Genomic DNA, 15,478 nt, shown 5'->3' with positions numbered 1-15,478 from the left:
TTTGCGGATTCACCTTGTTGCAAGTGTACCGGAGACAATACTGAACGTTATTGGTTATCGATTAGCTGTAGCTTCTGATCATTTTTTGGGTGGTTTATCACTTTAGCTTTATAAAAGATAACGTTTCAGTTAGCTGATTATCTGTTAATGAAACTAACTTTTTGGTTTGCTGTGCCCACCACTGAATATAAGACAAAAAATCAGAACACCGGTGAGTGTCAGTCTGATTGTGTGACATAAACCTGAAGAGTGATTATACTCAGAAAACTTTAACTTGACTCTTTTTTGTTTTTATGACTCCTGCAGTTGTGCCTCCTCACACTTTTGAAGCCTTTTGAATTATTCAGCCAGTAAACAAGCAAACTGAACCAAACCCTTTGTTGAAGTTAGACTTTTGTTTTGTTTGTTTCTCCAAACTAATGACTAAAGAACATGGACACGACACGTTACTGAAGTTAAAAGAAGTCAGAGGGGGAACGGGTGTAAATTTCCACAAAGATTTCCTGAGACAGAAAAGCGAAGGTGGAGGATTAAAGGAAAAGGTGATGGAAGCGAGCGGCTGCCGTGACAACAGGCTGTCAGACTCACTTTAAAGAGCATCAGACATGATGCACAAATTGGACTGAACCAGCTCACATTTTCTCTGGAGAGTTTAAGACACAAACACACCGAACAACAACATGGTTACCACTGTGGTGACAGATGAGCCCCGTTATGATCACGCCAAGTCTGACTGTATTAAACAAAACCCTGCACTTTATTCAGTCTGATGATGTCTGTGTGGGGAGGGGGGGGGGGGGGGGGGGCACGAGCAGCATGATCAGCTTTAACATTCCTTCAGTAATGCACATCCAGATTATTCACCGTGTAAATACCAAAGGGGGGTTGGACACGCCCAGAATGCACACCATGGCCTTTTCCCCGATGCTCATGTTAGCTACAAGCAAAACAGTGAGAGCCAATCAGAGTGATCAACAGCTTGACGTCACGTGGCTGCTCACTCAAACAAGTAATCCAAGATGGAGGAAAAGTCCCTGAACCCGTTTATTTCTGTATAAGTCTTAATCTGTTTCTTGTATATTTTGTAAAAATTAGTCAGAAACAAACACTTCTAAATCTAAAAATGCTCTATTTGTAACCAGATAAAACCTGTGATGTGATTTACAGACATCTTACAGATGTTAGCGTGCACGCCCCGGGAACGTCTAGCAAGAGACAAAACCAACTGCTTGTCATCATCATTTCTAGTGAATGTACTCCATAGAGTTAGACTTTGCCCCGTAGGGTTAAACTGTGCTCTGTAGATCAACAAGATAAGGCCCCTTGATTTGAAGTCGGTACACAAGGTTTAGTTGCTTTGGAGAACCTTAGATGTTAACACAGAGTGGAATGTTTTAACAAATGAAGATAGATGTTGAGTTTTCTTGAGGTTTTGACAACATGTTGACTGATCTCATCCAAACGTTTGAAATGATCTAGACGATGTGAGCAGCTGACTGCACCTGTTCCCTCTGCTGTCTGTCTCCTCCTGCTCTAAGGACTTTGTGTGACACGTCTGTGTTTGAATGTGGAGATGTTGGAGCCCCCCCCGTGCACCCTGCAGCTCCCTCTGCTGATGTTTTATTCAGCTGCAGATGGAGTTTCAGTCACTTCCAGAGATGGATCGTGAAGGAGACCTGTGTGGACGTGCCGGCTGTTTGTCCTCTGTAATGATGCTGCTGGGTGTTGTAGGAAGATGAAGCGTCTCCTGAGCTCAGAGGCTGAGGACAGTCAAACCTCTTAACCTCATCTTTCTCTGTGCCACTGATGATGTCTTCCAGGTGAAAACTGCTGAAGCTGGAGAGAAGATGAGAAGAAATCAGTTCTTACAAGAGAAAAACAAGCTTTGATGCTACTACAAACTACATTTTTAGCCCATTGACAGAATTGGGGTTTATTTTACTGAACCCGTGTGCTTTTGTCAGATTTTTAACAAAATATCTTGAGGGTCTGTGGAGGGATTTGAACTAAATTTTGCACAAGGGTTGCCGTCCACTCAAGGATTAGTCCCTTAACGTTTGATGCTTAGGGTTCAAAGATTAAAGTTTCAGTGCAGGGTCAAATTTTGGGCCAATGGAAGCTGACGTATAACTCCTGAATAAGAGGTGAATGACTTACCAGTAGTTACTGATAAGCATGAACAGGAAGTCGTATGCCGAATTTCAAGCTGTGCCATCTGATTTAACCTTGAGTGACCTTGTCGTAGATGATCACAACAGTAAAATGTCTGGATGCACCTTTGGGTTGTGTCTCTGTGTTACAATGTGACCACCAGGTGCACCGGTTTTTCCACGGAGCTTCAGTTTGGGCTCGGCGTTCCCAAATGATCATCTTCCTGGAAGAAACACATTCTGTCATGTGTTGAAGTTCAGATGAGGACGGTCGCGGCGTGGCGGGTAAACGTAGAGCTGGTGACCGCTGACCTCACACGGTCACTGATGGCAGCCGGTCTCAGCGGGTCTCACTGGGACATGGTTTGTCGTTTGCACAGGTCATGGGTCAGATTCCTGTGTTGCATCACTGCCATATTTCAGGCTCATTCTGAACCCGTTTTAACAAAAACTTTTAAAGCTGTTTTCAAAGCAAAGAGTTATTTGTAACTCTTTGCTAATTGTAGAATAATTGTATTCTACAAATATAATTATTGTGCCTTTTGCAACACAGATTCATTTGATTTTGGAAACATTTGGTTTTACAAACCAGATTTTCTCACATAACTCTTTAAATGTATGGTCATTTATTTTTTTTTATTATGTTTTTTTAATTGCATGAAGCCGTGTGATTTATTCATTTGGGTCAAAACGCCGGTAATAAGCTTTTTTAAGCTTTGTCATTTCTAATGACTGTGAATAGCATCACACACGTATCACTGTGCGCTCACACGCTGACCTTTACATGTTCCGTTTGCCCAGTAAGCACGTTAATGATGCATGACAGGCGGAATAAACAGGACATGTGAGGAGACGGATGCAGCAGTGCGGCGCGCTCGGTGCAGCCTGGCATCAGTTCTTCTGTCCCCGACGTGTTCGTGGGTCACAGTTGTGGGGGAAAAAGTGTAAATGTGAGTTATTTTCACCTCGTACAATAAACTCTAATTATCACAGCTGTGTTGTCTCCTAATCATAAAGTTGCTTTAATTCTTTCACCAAATCTATAAAGTGCATCAAAACTCCACAAAAAACTTAATGCCACCAAAGGAAGTTATACTTTGAGTTTGCATTTTTGTTAATTTTATTTATTGCCCCCCCCCCCCCCCCCCCCCCAGGTTTTTTCCCAAAGTGCTGTTATAGAATTTTTAACTATGTTCTATAAATCAGTGCAGTAAAGGAGAAAATCCCATGTTTGTGTTTCTCAAAGTTCAAAAATAACCTGGTTAGGAAGAAAAAAATGCAGGTTTTTTTTTTTCTTCAGTGTGATTTTGGTTTAATATCTTTTCTCTCGATCGTTTTATGTCCCACTGAAAAATGATAAATGTTGTTGTGGAGTGACAGGAAAGGCTTTGAATTTTTAAAGAAATGGGTGTAATATGAAACTATTTTTCCTCCAAACTGAATTAATTCTTCTCTGATTCTGGAACTACGTGCACAAAACTTCACAATCCAGCTACTGCTTTTTTTTTTCTATTAATGACTCAAATGCAAAATAAAAACATCTTGATTTAAAAAGGTGAGGAAATATGAGTCACCTGCAAAAACACTTTGGTGCAGATCCACATGTTCCTGGATTTCTAAAGCAGCAAATTGTGTCTGCAGAGTCTGAACGTGCAGGAATGATGCTGGTTGTGTTTCTCTGCAGAGGGACTGGCTGTCGGCGTCGGATTTGGTGCCGTTGGAAAAACATCATCTGCCACTTTTGAGAGTGCGAGGTAACCTGCCGTGGGACATCATCAATATTCACCTCAAACGTCACATCTGCACTGACAGCTGAAAAATAAACTGCTTATTTCATCGCAAACTATTCAGTGTTTAATTTCAGTGACGTACGTAGTTGTTTTTTTTTTGTGTTACTGATGAATGTTTATGGTTTTTGGAGTGTAATTAAAACAAAGTGATGATGAGGAGGATGTGGATGATGCGTTCAGGTTCACTGCAGTAAAACTGTGACTATTGATCATAAAAACTATTATATAACATAAAATACATCAAAAATAGAAACGGCGATATTAAGCATCATATTTAAAAAATAAACTATTCTAACTGATTGAGTTTAAACATCAGAATCCAGCTGCCTGGTGGAGAGACGTTGCACTGCTGACATCTGGTGGCTGCTTAGTGACACTGCAGGTAGCTGCAGAACAGATGTTTGGGCCGTGGTTCCGGTCTGCGCTCTGATCAGGGCTGTTTGGAGGTTATTTCACAAAGTCTTGTGTCTCCTCAGGAATCTGGCCGTTGGCATTGGTATCCAGAATTTCCCAGAAGGCTTAGCAGTGAGTCTGCCTCTCCGGGGCTCAGGGCTGTCGACGTGGACCGCGTTCTGGTAAGAAGACGAAGGCCTGCGTTGTCCCTTTAAATCAGATGTTTACAGGAGCTTGTTGAGGTGAATGCAGTGAGCTGTTCTTTGTTTGTTTGTTTGTTTACGCTCAGGTACGGCCAGCTCAGCGGGATGGTGGAACCTGTTGCAGGGTTGCTCGGTGCCATCGCTGTGGTTTTGGCAGAACCTCTGCTGCCATACGCGTTGGCATTTGCCGCCGGGGCAATGATCTACGTGGTGGTGGATGACATCATACCTGAGGCTCAAGTCAGGTGACGATGCACTCATGCTCAAACATATACTGGCAGAATTTAGTTTGTTTTTGGCCATTTTTCAGAGAATATGAATGATAACACAAAAACTTTTTCCCTCATAGTTAGTGGTTGTGTGAAGCCATTTACTGTCAAACAGCTGTGTTTCCTCTTTTTAAATGATAATAACAGAAACAACCCAAATGACCCTGATCAAAGGTTTCCATCCCCTGTTCTTCAGACCGCGTCGCCCCCTTTAACATCAGTGACAGCTTAAGCCCCTTTGACATTGGCGTATTCATAGAGCTGCTCATTGTGGCGTATCGTCTGAGTTGAGCAGCTCTCCACCCACTTTTAGCAGCTCTACTTCGACTTTTTCTCCCTACGCAGCAGTATGTTGAGGGCTACGCGCATAGGATGGAAGAAATTAAACATGTTTAATTTTCTTTGGCGTAGAGCGCTGGACACAGTTTGAAGCAGGTCTGTGCAGCACAGTGTTGCTGCATGCAAATCTGTGCAACACATGCTTCTGTGTACAACCAAAAACTGAGTGCTGCATCCAGAGGAATCAGCTGGAGAACATGAGAACATGATCACACAGCCCACAGTGCCTGTGTGTGTGCAGAACAGGGATTCAAACCTCAACTCAGAAATCCAAAAACGGTCGGTTAGTCGGGCGGTGGTCGGACCGATCAATCCTGTGACTTTAAAATAAAAGCGCACTCGCTGCATGTTGGTGTGCTCATCAAATGCCCTGATCGATTAGCAGACCTGATCGGAGCAACCGGAGCTTTAAAAGTTTAATGAGTCACAGCAGCCTTTATTTACCACAGCCAGACTCAGCAGCATCTGGACATAATGAAAGTGATCCACCAAGACAAAAAATAATAATAATTTTTAAAAAAAATGTTAAATGACTCTGTTTGTGACGTGCACCACACCGTGCAGGAGAGAACAGAGCGCACTGCCACAGATACAGAAAATAGCAGCTTTGGCTACATACATGACAGTAATGAAACTGTAAAACTTCATGATACAGTCCATTGGTCTCCAAGTGCAGTGATGTTCTGCACAGCTGACAGGAGGGCACTGGGTTTAAATAGCGGCAAGGTACACACATTAAAAAGCAAACACATGCAGCTGTAAGCAGATCCACGAACACGGAACAAGGCTGAGTATGCGTGCATTTCGGGCGTATTTAAATGAAGCACAATGCTGCAATACGCAGCTCTACAAATACACCAATATGAAAGGGGCTTGAGAGTCTTTGGTGCATTTTCTTTCACCCAAACAGATCAGATCTCGTTGTGCATCTCAGATGGACCTTCTGGAAGTTTGTCGCTGAACTTTCAGGTCTTTTTTTGTTGTTGTTTAAAGAAAATCCTCTACACCACTTCATCATGATCATATCTATAACTCCATGTCATATAACATATCATATAACTCCAGACTTAATCCGTCTCAGACGACCTCTGACCTCACATCAGTCCTCCATATGTAGCATTAGTTTTGGTCTTGACCTTTAGCCCTTTTATCTCACTCACTCACTCAACATTTCACGTGAGTGATTTACTTTAGTTGTTCTGCCCCAACTGCCACCTAATGTGTTGATGTGGGAGTCAAAAGGTCAAAGCCACTGGAGTATACTCTGTAAAACAGTTATGAGCAAAATAACCTCTTTAGTCTCGACCCGACTGAAACTAAACTCGGGATGTGGTCGTTATGCTGAGCCGAAGAGAACTCTTTAATATTGGTGTTGAGGTAGAAAAGTGCACAAGCTGCAGGATGTTTCTGACATTTTGTTTATTCCCAAAACAATCGCAACGTAAATCATCTCAAATCCAGAACATGACAATGGTGGTCAGGAAAAACCCATCGGTGGCTTTTGATTTTCAATTCAATTTATTTATTTATTATTTATTTACAGTTTATTCATTTTAGATAAAGTTGAGGCCGCAGCATGCTCCATTGACTAATAAAATGAAGTAAAAATAGTAAAAAGCGTAAAACAAAACTGCCAATATGCTAGACATACGAAAGGGAAAGAAGTTAAGTCTGGACTTGAAAGTCTCCACAGAATCTGTTTTATTTACGCAGGGATGACGGTAAGAAACCTGCAGTGAACAAATCAAACAAGAACAGATAGAGATCATAATGAGATTTTAATAAATCTGAACCGTGATGATGATGATGACGGAGCAGGGACACGTTCACAGCGCTGGAATTAAAGTCACTCACAGAACACAACTAAAAACACTCACCTCAGTAAGCAGGGATCAAAAACAACCAAGTGTTCGTCGTCATGTCGCAAAAAAAAAGGGCCAGTTTTAAGTTTGGGTTTAAAAATTAAATAGAAAAGCATCTGTGCAGCAAAATTTTATCTAAAAAAATAATCCTAAATTTTCAACATTAAGTTGAATCGTTAGTTTGAAGATATTGTGTGTGATCGGTGACATCGTCCACACTGTAAACTTAAACTGAACCACAGGAGAATATTTGTGTTTTTTGTAGAAAAGCAGCGCGTCACTGTTTTTCCCATCAAGCCCAGGAATTTCCCAGCAGCCTTTCTGTTTGTACATGAATAATTTAATATCAAAGTTAGAAAAAAAATCAATCAATCAATCAGGTGACTCTTTTTATTCTGCTGTCACTAGTGGAAATGGCAAACTGGCATCCTGGACCGCCATCCTGGGCTTTGTTGTGATGATGTCACTGGACGTTGGGCTGGGCTGAGCGCACCGTGACAACTGTCGCCATGTCAACAGATGTGATGCCACGATGTCAACCTCAATAAAAAAAAAAAAAGGGACCAAATGAAGTTTTCCTCCTGAACTCTAAACCGTTGCTACTTGAAACGGTTTTGTAAGACAAGTCGACTTTTTTTTTTTGTTTTACTTGAACAGAACGGCCACAGTGTGTTTGCATTTCAGGACGGTGTGTTTGAGCTGCTGTCACTGTTTTCAGCAGCAGGTATCTTATTTTGAAGTGCTAATTCTCACTTCCTGTCTTCATAATGAAGCTCTGGAATGTTTTTGATTCTTCTGTGGAAAAAAATGTGGAATTGTTAAAATTAAATCATGGTTGTTCACTTTGTTTTTATTATACATTTTCTCTGTGCTTTAAGATGATTGGTTTGATGGCAACGGTTTTTATGACAAATGCAGGAAAAAACATCCGTGGAACACAAATCGGCCCCACGAGCGAAGAAGCAAACGTGATGGTGGAAGAACACACGCGGAACGTTTTAAAAGCTGCAGCAGATCAAGATCATGGCGCTCCTCTTTCAAAAAATAATTTTTATTTTTCCAGTCAAACTGAACTTTGTGCCGAAACGTGAAGTCGAATAATCAAGACGGCAAAGAACCAAAACACAAATCTGCAGAATTACACAGCTGATTGTATCAGTTTCTTTTTCTGTTGACTATTTTTTATTTAAATTTCAATTTAATTTCAATATATTCAATTTATAAACCACCAATTCACAACAGCGTCACTTCAAGTCGCTTCAAACCAAACAATTCAAAAACAACTTAAAATAAAAGATTAAAAGCAGTTAAAAAATAAAACAAGCACAATAAAAAAATAAACACAATAAAGAATAAAAAAATTAAAAAGAATTTAAAAGGATGCTAACAATATTTTAAGCATAAAACAGAGTAAATAAATTTGACAATAAATCTTGCTGATAAATTTGTAAATGTACACCTTTTTGAAACCCATAGGTTTAGGAATAATGTAAAAAATGGAAAAAATGTATCCATGGTAACGGTAAGAAAAAATGAGACGCAACATGTGACTGCAGGGTGAGCACGAAGAAAAAAATCCACATGACTTACTCACACATTTAATTAAACTTAATCAGTTTTACAAAACCTAGAAGCGTTTCACAGTCCAAAAGTCCTACGCATTGGGAGCTACAGGACGCTCGCCGGGACGGGTTTGTGTTGCAGGAAGTTGAGGAGCCTCGTCGGCATTTCCAGTTGTTCGATGCAGTGAATCTTGTTGATCTTTTTAAGGTGTCGTCGGACAGCGAGGCGGCACTGTGAGGTCAAGGCCTTCGGATTTCCTGCAGAGAAAGAGACCGACACAAAGGTTCTGATTTTAGGTCCAAAAACAAAAAACTGGAATTCAAAATATTTTCATTCAGCGGCTACGTTTGGTGAAGTTGGTGTAAATGTCGAGTTGCCAACTCACCACCGATTCTGGGTTTGAAAGAAAAAATTATTCAAACTAAGGCTGAAACGATTAGTTGAGTAACTCAAATAATTTGATTACAAAAACATTTGAGGCAAATTCTGTGCCTCGAAGCTCCATTTAATGTTGTAGTACGTATGCCAGGGCTGTGTACGGCGCTGTAGCATCCCCAGAAAAAAAAAAAAAACTGAAGAAGACCCTAGCATATCACCCTGCTCAGAGTGCTGCTCTCACTGGACCAACATCTCTATTATGGAATTGTGGGATAACTCGCGGCCACAGATTGATCTCGCCGGACTACTTTCATGAAACTTTCTCTCAAAAATTCTTGAAAGGGTAGTTGTAAAACAGCTAACTGATCATCTGCAGAGGAATGGTCTATTTGAAGAGTTTCAGTCAGGTTTTAGAATTCATCATAGTACAGAAACAGCATTAGTGAAGGTTACAAATGATCTTCTTATGGCCTCGGACAGTGGACTCATCTCTGTGCTTGTTCTGTTAGACCTCAGTGCTGCTTTTGATACTGTTGACCATAAAATTTTATTACAGAGATTAGAGCATGCCATAGGTATTAAAGGCACTGCGCTGCGGTGGTTTGAATCATATTTGTCTAATAGATTACAATTTGTTCATGTAAATGGGGAATCTTCTTCACAGACTAAAGTTAATTATGGAGTTCCACAAGGTTCTGTGCTAGGACCAATTTTATTCACTTTATATATGCTTCCCTTAGGCAGTATTATTAGACGGTATTGCTTAAATTTTCATTGTTACGCAGATGATACCCAGCTTTATCTATCCATGAAGCCAGAGGACACACACCAATTAGCTAAACTGCAGGATTGTCTTACAGACATAAAGACATGGATGACCTCTAATTTCCTGCTTTTAAACTCAGATAAAACTGAAGTTATTGTTCTTGGCCCCACAAATCTTAGAAACATGGTGTCTAACCAGATCCTTACTCTGGATGGCATTACCCTGACCTCTAGTAATACTGTGAGAAATCTTGGAGTCATTTTTGATCAGGATATGTCATTCAAAGCGCATATTAAACAAATATGTAGGACTGCTTTTTTGCATTTACGCAATATCTCTAAAATCAGAAAGGTCTTGTCTCAGAGTGATGCTGAAAAACTAATTCATGCATTTATTTCCTCTAGGCTGGACTATTGTAATTCATTATTATCAGGTTGTCCTAAAAGTTCCCTAAAAAGCCTTCAGTTAATTCAAAATGCTGCAGCTAGAGTGCTGACGGGGACTAGAAGGAGAGAGCATATCTCACCCATATTGGCCTCTCTTCATTGGCTTCCTGTTAATTCTAGAATAGAATTTAAAATTCTTTTTCTTACTTATAAGGTTTTGAATAATCAGGTCCCATCTTATCTTAGGGACCTCGTAGTACCATATCACCCCAATAGAGCGCTTCGCTCTCAGACTGCAGGCTTACTTGTAGTTCCTAGGGTTTGTAAGAGTAGAATGGGAGGCAGAGCCTTCAGCTTTCAGGCTCCTCTCCTGTGGAACAGGTGACCCTGAACCATCCCTTAGTTATGCTGCTATAGACGTAGACTGCTGGGGGGTTCCCATGATGCACTGTTTCTTTCTCTTTTTGCTCTGTATGCACCACTCTGCATTTAATCATTAGTGATCGATCTCTGCTCCCCTCCACAGCATGTCTTTTTCCTGGTTCTCTCCCTCAGCCCCAACCAGTCCCAGCAGAAGACTGCCCCTCCCTGAGCCTGGTTCTGCTGGAGGTTTCTTCCTGTTAAAAGGGAGTTTTTCCTTCCCACTGTAGCCAAGTGCTTGCTCACAGGGGGTCGTTTTGACCGTTGGGGTTTTACATCATTATTGTATGGCCTTGCCTTACAATATAAAGCGCCTTGGGGCAACTGTTTGTTGTGATTTGGCGCTATATAAAAAAAAAATTGATTGATTGATTGAAACTGCTCAGTGTGTCGCTCTCGTTGGAGCAACAACACACAGAATGTGTCTCTTTCAGTGCAGCTTCTTGTTCTGACTTTAACACCAAGTCTTTCATCTCCAACTGTAAATGGTCATCAAAACATTCCAATTGTATCTTTCTGAACTCTTCTGCATCAAACTCCATTGTGTCAATGTTTACAATGTGCTTGAGCAATAACAGGTGAAGTTGCTCATAAACTTTAAGTTTCTTAAATATTTATTACGGCCACTCTTAAAACTTCAGTTATCTTTATAATTTTATTACTTGTAAATTTTAGAATTGATTTAGATGAGATATACTCATTATCTCACAGGAATATATCACAATTATCTGGGAACTACTTTTTGTGCAGGAATTCATCAAGCACGTCGCCCACGGGCGCGCACTAACACAGAATACCCAGAAACTGTGTAAAGTTGTTCGGCCAAAACAAGAGCGTCCACTTTTAGCTTGTCATAAGCTAAGCTAGTGGCGTCTCATGAGAGTGTGTACACATACAAGGTGTGTAAGAGCTACAGCTTTCCAACACGACACACAGAATAAAATAAAGCCTTTTAAGAGAAAGAGGGTCCACGCTGAGCATCTGAAACAGACTGACTGCACATTTAAAGCAAAGCAGCGTTTGTCTATTTTTCAAAACACACTGTTTGGTCTGCTGGCTGCTCTACGTGCAGTTTAAGTCGTTTTCATCGACAAGGTGCAGAGCGGATTTATCAGTGTGGCTTTTGTGGAAAAGCTGCACTCCAGAGCCCAGTTTTCCACAGGCTGTGCTCATGTTCACGTGCAGCCTGACTGACTGAGGATCACACCGACTGCCTGCGCTCACAGTCCAGTGTCAGGGGAGGTTGAGCAGTCTGTTTTATGCAAATGCTGAATGATATGACATGACATCTGTCAAGCCGAGTGGCGGCACCGTGACATGCGTTGGTTGTATTTATAGTTATTTATAATAAATAATTCATGTTTAAACTGTTACACTTCAAGTCTTGGTCACTCAACTGAACGGGAAAGTGTCCAAACGTTTGGCTGGTACAGTGTGTATCAGCAGATATATCTATATCGTAATTTTGTTTTTCTTGTTCTCTGATATCGGTATCTGTATCGGACTCGGCACCTCTTTCCTGCAGAAGCAACTCCACGGCCTCGTTCTGCTTCGTGGACTTCTCGATGATCAGCGTGGGGAGGTAGACGTTGGCGCCGAAGTCGATTAGAAGCTGGATGTACTCCACACCACAGCCGTGCCTGAGGCACATCTCCAGCACCGTTTTGGGCTGCCTGATGCTGCCCAACAACTTTGCATCCATGCAGTTATAATCTGGATCTGCCCCGAACAGGAGCAGCAGCTTGAAACAGTCCATGTGCCCGTAAACGGCAGCAAGGTACAGTGGGCCGCTTAAGACCCGGACAGTGGAGGTCCAGAGCGAGACTTTGGAGCGGGAATTAACCTCAGCGCCATGTAGGAGCAGCTCCTTGAGGATCCTGACATTGCCCTCTCTGGCGGCGGTGACGATGGGGGAAGAGCCATTGAATAAGCTGCCGTTGGGGTCAGCGCCCGCTCGGAGGAGCTCTAAGACACAGTCCAGGTATTTCCCTCGAACAGCGACGAAAAGAGGCGTCTGGGCTTTGGCATCCACGCAGTCGACTATGGCTCCATGGGCGAGCAGGACCTGCAGACAGCTGAGATGGCCTGTAGACGCGGCGATGTGGAGCGGCGTGTTCGGGATGCCCCAGCCAACTCTACGGTTGATGACTCTCTTGTAGATTTCCTGGCAGAGCATCTCGTCCAGGAGTCGGTCATCGTTTTGTAGCACCACCTCTTTGAGCTGCACAGTTTCACGATGTCCGTCCTCTTCTTCAGAGATCTTTAGGTGGAGCATGTAGAGCCTGCTTAGAACCAATAAACCAAATTCATGTCACAAATGGCAGTTACAATCATCTCGCTAAGACAATTTCTGTGACATTGGAAAACAAGTCATCGTCCTCCACTTCAAATTCATCATCAACAGAGGAGAAAATCTCCACACAGAAGTTTTGGCGTTTGACACTAATAGAGTTAAAATACTTGAAGGTAATTCTTTGAGCAGACTTCACGCTGAAGTCTGACTTCAAGACAAGACAGTGGACCTGCCTTGTCCCAGTCTCCAGGTATAAATGGGGACTAGGACAAGGCAGGTCCTGTCTCAGACTGGTACCATGCCCAACTTCCATCAGGAGGGAAGAGTACTCATCAATAATGTCTGAGTCTGATGACACTCAATCCCCCAGTCAGAGTTCAAGAGTCATCAGTCCTGATTTTTTGGAACAATTACTACAAATCTTCGTAATATGACAAAACACATTTGAGTTGGACTCAACTGTGAGACATAAAGCTGAACTGACAACAAAGTTCACTTATTATTTAGAACCTGAAACCACAAATGTTGAGTTTAGGAAAAATTACAAGCAGGTTTCATGTTTTCAAATATGAAAGTTTTCTTATTTTACAGCACTATATAATATTTTAGGGACTTGGACTGTGGGTCTGACATTTATAATAATTTCTTTAAAAAAAATCACCATATTAATCAACAACGAAAACTTTAATGAAGCTTTAAATCAGGGGTAGGCAACCTGTTCCAGAAAGAGCCATGAGGGTGCAGGTTTTCTTTGTAGCCACTGACTCTACCAGGTGATTTCACTGATTAACTGATTCCATCTGCTCAAAGTGATATTAATCAGTAAAATCACCTGGTGGAGTCAGTGGCTGCAAAGAAAACCTGCACCCTCATGGCTCTTTCTGGAACAGGTTGCCCACCCCTGCTTTAAATACTTTATTCTCTTCGTTTTAAACACTAAATAAAAAAATAAGGCTGTAGTGCAGCTCTGCTCCACACGAGGCCGCTACACCAAACTCCACTTAAAAGCTGAACTATTTTATCTTTAATGGCTTTTTCGGCTGCAGAACACAGTTTATCAGTCAAAAGCGAAGATTTACTGTTTATTACTATCATCCCCGAAAACATTCGGGGGCTTTTGTGACTGAAATAACAAAAACATTTGTGGAGGTTTATGATGATTTTCTGGAGAGAAAATTCAGGAACTACGTGATTTTTTTTTTTAAGCTGAAACGAGCTGAAGGTAAATTAGCGTATAAGAACAGTTTCGCTGTATCTTTCACTTAATTTAAACAAACAGATAAAAGCATACTTTATTTAAAAAAATAATCGTAATTTCGCAGGTTTTTCCAACTCGTTCTTTACCTGAAATGTTTCTTCTTCTTCTTCTTCTTCTTACGTGTTTCTCTACCGCCCCCTGCCGTTCCCAAGCTGCTATAACACGTCTCCTGTAAACTGCTGCATGAAAACATTTTGAAAATTTAATCTTTATTTAACCAGGTTAGTCCCATTGAGATCAAGATCTTTTTTGCAAGGGAGACCTGGACAATGTAAAGTTTCCTGTCCACCGAACCTGCATGTCTTTAAATGTGGGAGGAAGCACGTGGAGGAAACCCACACAAACGGGGAGAAGATGCAAACTCCACACAGAAAGACCACTAAAGTGAGACAAAGTTATTTTAATTAGAGAAATTAAAAAAAATAGGTGTAATAGTAGCAATACCAATAATAGTTCAATTAAAAGGATATCCAACCCTCCACCCCCCTTAGAACTCAAAGTTTTTAGTCACCATGAAGTCAGGCATCAAGACCTTTTGTGCATAACTGATGTCTGTTCAGTAGCGATGATCATATGATGTTCAGTGCCGATAAAAAGTTCCCGCCCTCTCGCCTGTAGCCATTTTGGTTCCCGAAGTGAGACTAAAGGATTATTAACAGTGTGAGGTCTGTACGGGACAGAGCAAAAAACACCTCGGTCTGATATCCCCACACAGACCGAGTAAGCGAGGCCTTCAGAAGGACTCTGAGCGTGTCTGCAGGAGGAGGTCACAGGGGTGCTGGATATATTTGTGTGTTCAGTTGTGTTTTTCTTTATTTGTTTTCTGTACCTATACAGGTATTAAAGTAGTTCTTTTACTTAGGATTGTAGTTAGTTTTCACTCTTATTCTTACTTTTCTTTGTTCTCTGTTGGTATGTGCAGGTAGAACCGGAGTTAACCAGTTTCTACCATTTAGGACAAAGAGAGTTAAGTTACAATTATAAATCATATGTCTCCCATTGGCAGCATGGTGGCTTAGAACCCATGACCTTCACAGCGAGAAGGTCATGGGTTCAATTCCCGTGGCCTTTCTGTGTGGAGTTTGCATGTTCTCCCCATGTTTGTGTGGGTTTCCTCTTGGTGCTCCGGTTTCCTCCCACATCCAAAGACATGCGGGTTAGGTGGATTGGAATCTTTAAAATTGTCCGTAGGTGTGTGAGTGGGTGTGTCTGTGTTTGTTTGTCTGTTTGTGGCCCTGCGACAGACTAGCATCCTGTCCTGGGTGTACCCCGCCTCGCGCTCTATGACTGCTGGGATAGGCTCCAGCCCCCCGCGACCCTTAATTGGACTAAGCGGTAGAAGATGGATGGATGGATGTCTCCCGTTATTGCGTGGGTCTCGGGCAGGGGGTTGGACCTGTCTTGAATG

General features: G+C 41.7%; 2 protein-coding genes across 4 annotated transcripts in view; one reads left to right on the top strand and one right to left on the bottom strand.

Moving 5' to 3' along the window:
* LOC117530729 (zinc transporter ZIP11-like) overlaps window positions 1-7,848 on the top strand; it is a 184,936-nt gene extending 177,088 nt beyond the window's left edge. For all 3 annotated transcript variants that reach the window (XM_034193628.1, XM_034193629.1, XM_034193627.1), the window contains exons 7-10: window positions 3,835-3,904; window positions 4,417-4,515; window positions 4,623-4,781; window positions 7,415-7,848. In XM_034193628.1, the coding sequence (XP_034049519.1) occupies window positions 3,835-3,904; window positions 4,417-4,515; window positions 4,623-4,781; window positions 7,415-7,493 (407 nt within the window). In that variant the 3' untranslated portion in view covers window positions 7,494-7,848. The remainder of the gene's footprint in view (window positions 1-3,834; window positions 3,905-4,416; window positions 4,516-4,622; window positions 4,782-7,414) is intronic.
* A 740-nt stretch (window positions 7,849-8,588) lies between these two features.
* Window positions 8,589-12,838, bottom strand: asb12a (ankyrin repeat and SOCS box-containing 12a). The gene is made up of 2 exons (XM_034193630.1): window positions 12,032-12,838; window positions 8,589-8,826 (listed from the first exon to the last, which is right to left on the bottom strand). Exons 1-2 carry the CDS (start codon window positions 12,792-12,794, stop codon window positions 8,675-8,677), a joined length of 915 nt encoding a protein of 304 aa, XP_034049521.1. The 5' UTR covers window positions 12,795-12,838; the 3' UTR covers window positions 8,589-8,674.
* Between the last annotated feature and the right edge of the window lie 2,640 nt (window positions 12,839-15,478).

Source organism: Thalassophryne amazonica, chromosome 18 (assembly GCF_902500255.1).
Source record: "Thalassophryne amazonica chromosome 18, fThaAma1.1, whole genome shotgun sequence".
NCBI lineage: Eukaryota > Metazoa > Chordata > Actinopteri > Batrachoidiformes > Batrachoididae > Thalassophryne > Thalassophryne amazonica.
This window is presented reverse-complemented; position numbering and strand designations above follow the sequence as displayed.

What these genes read in the sequence shown, in the direction of transcription:
- asb12a (XM_034193630.1), bottom strand. Translation starts at nt 12,794, where the DNA reads ATGCTCCACCTAAAGATCTCTGAAGAAGAGGACGGACATCGTGAAACT. An exon ending in GTTGCTTCTGCAGGAAAGAG is followed by an intron (nt 8,827 to 12,031) that starts GTGCCGAGTCCG and finishes CTTTCTCTGCAG; the next exon opens with GAAATCCGAAGGCCTTGACC.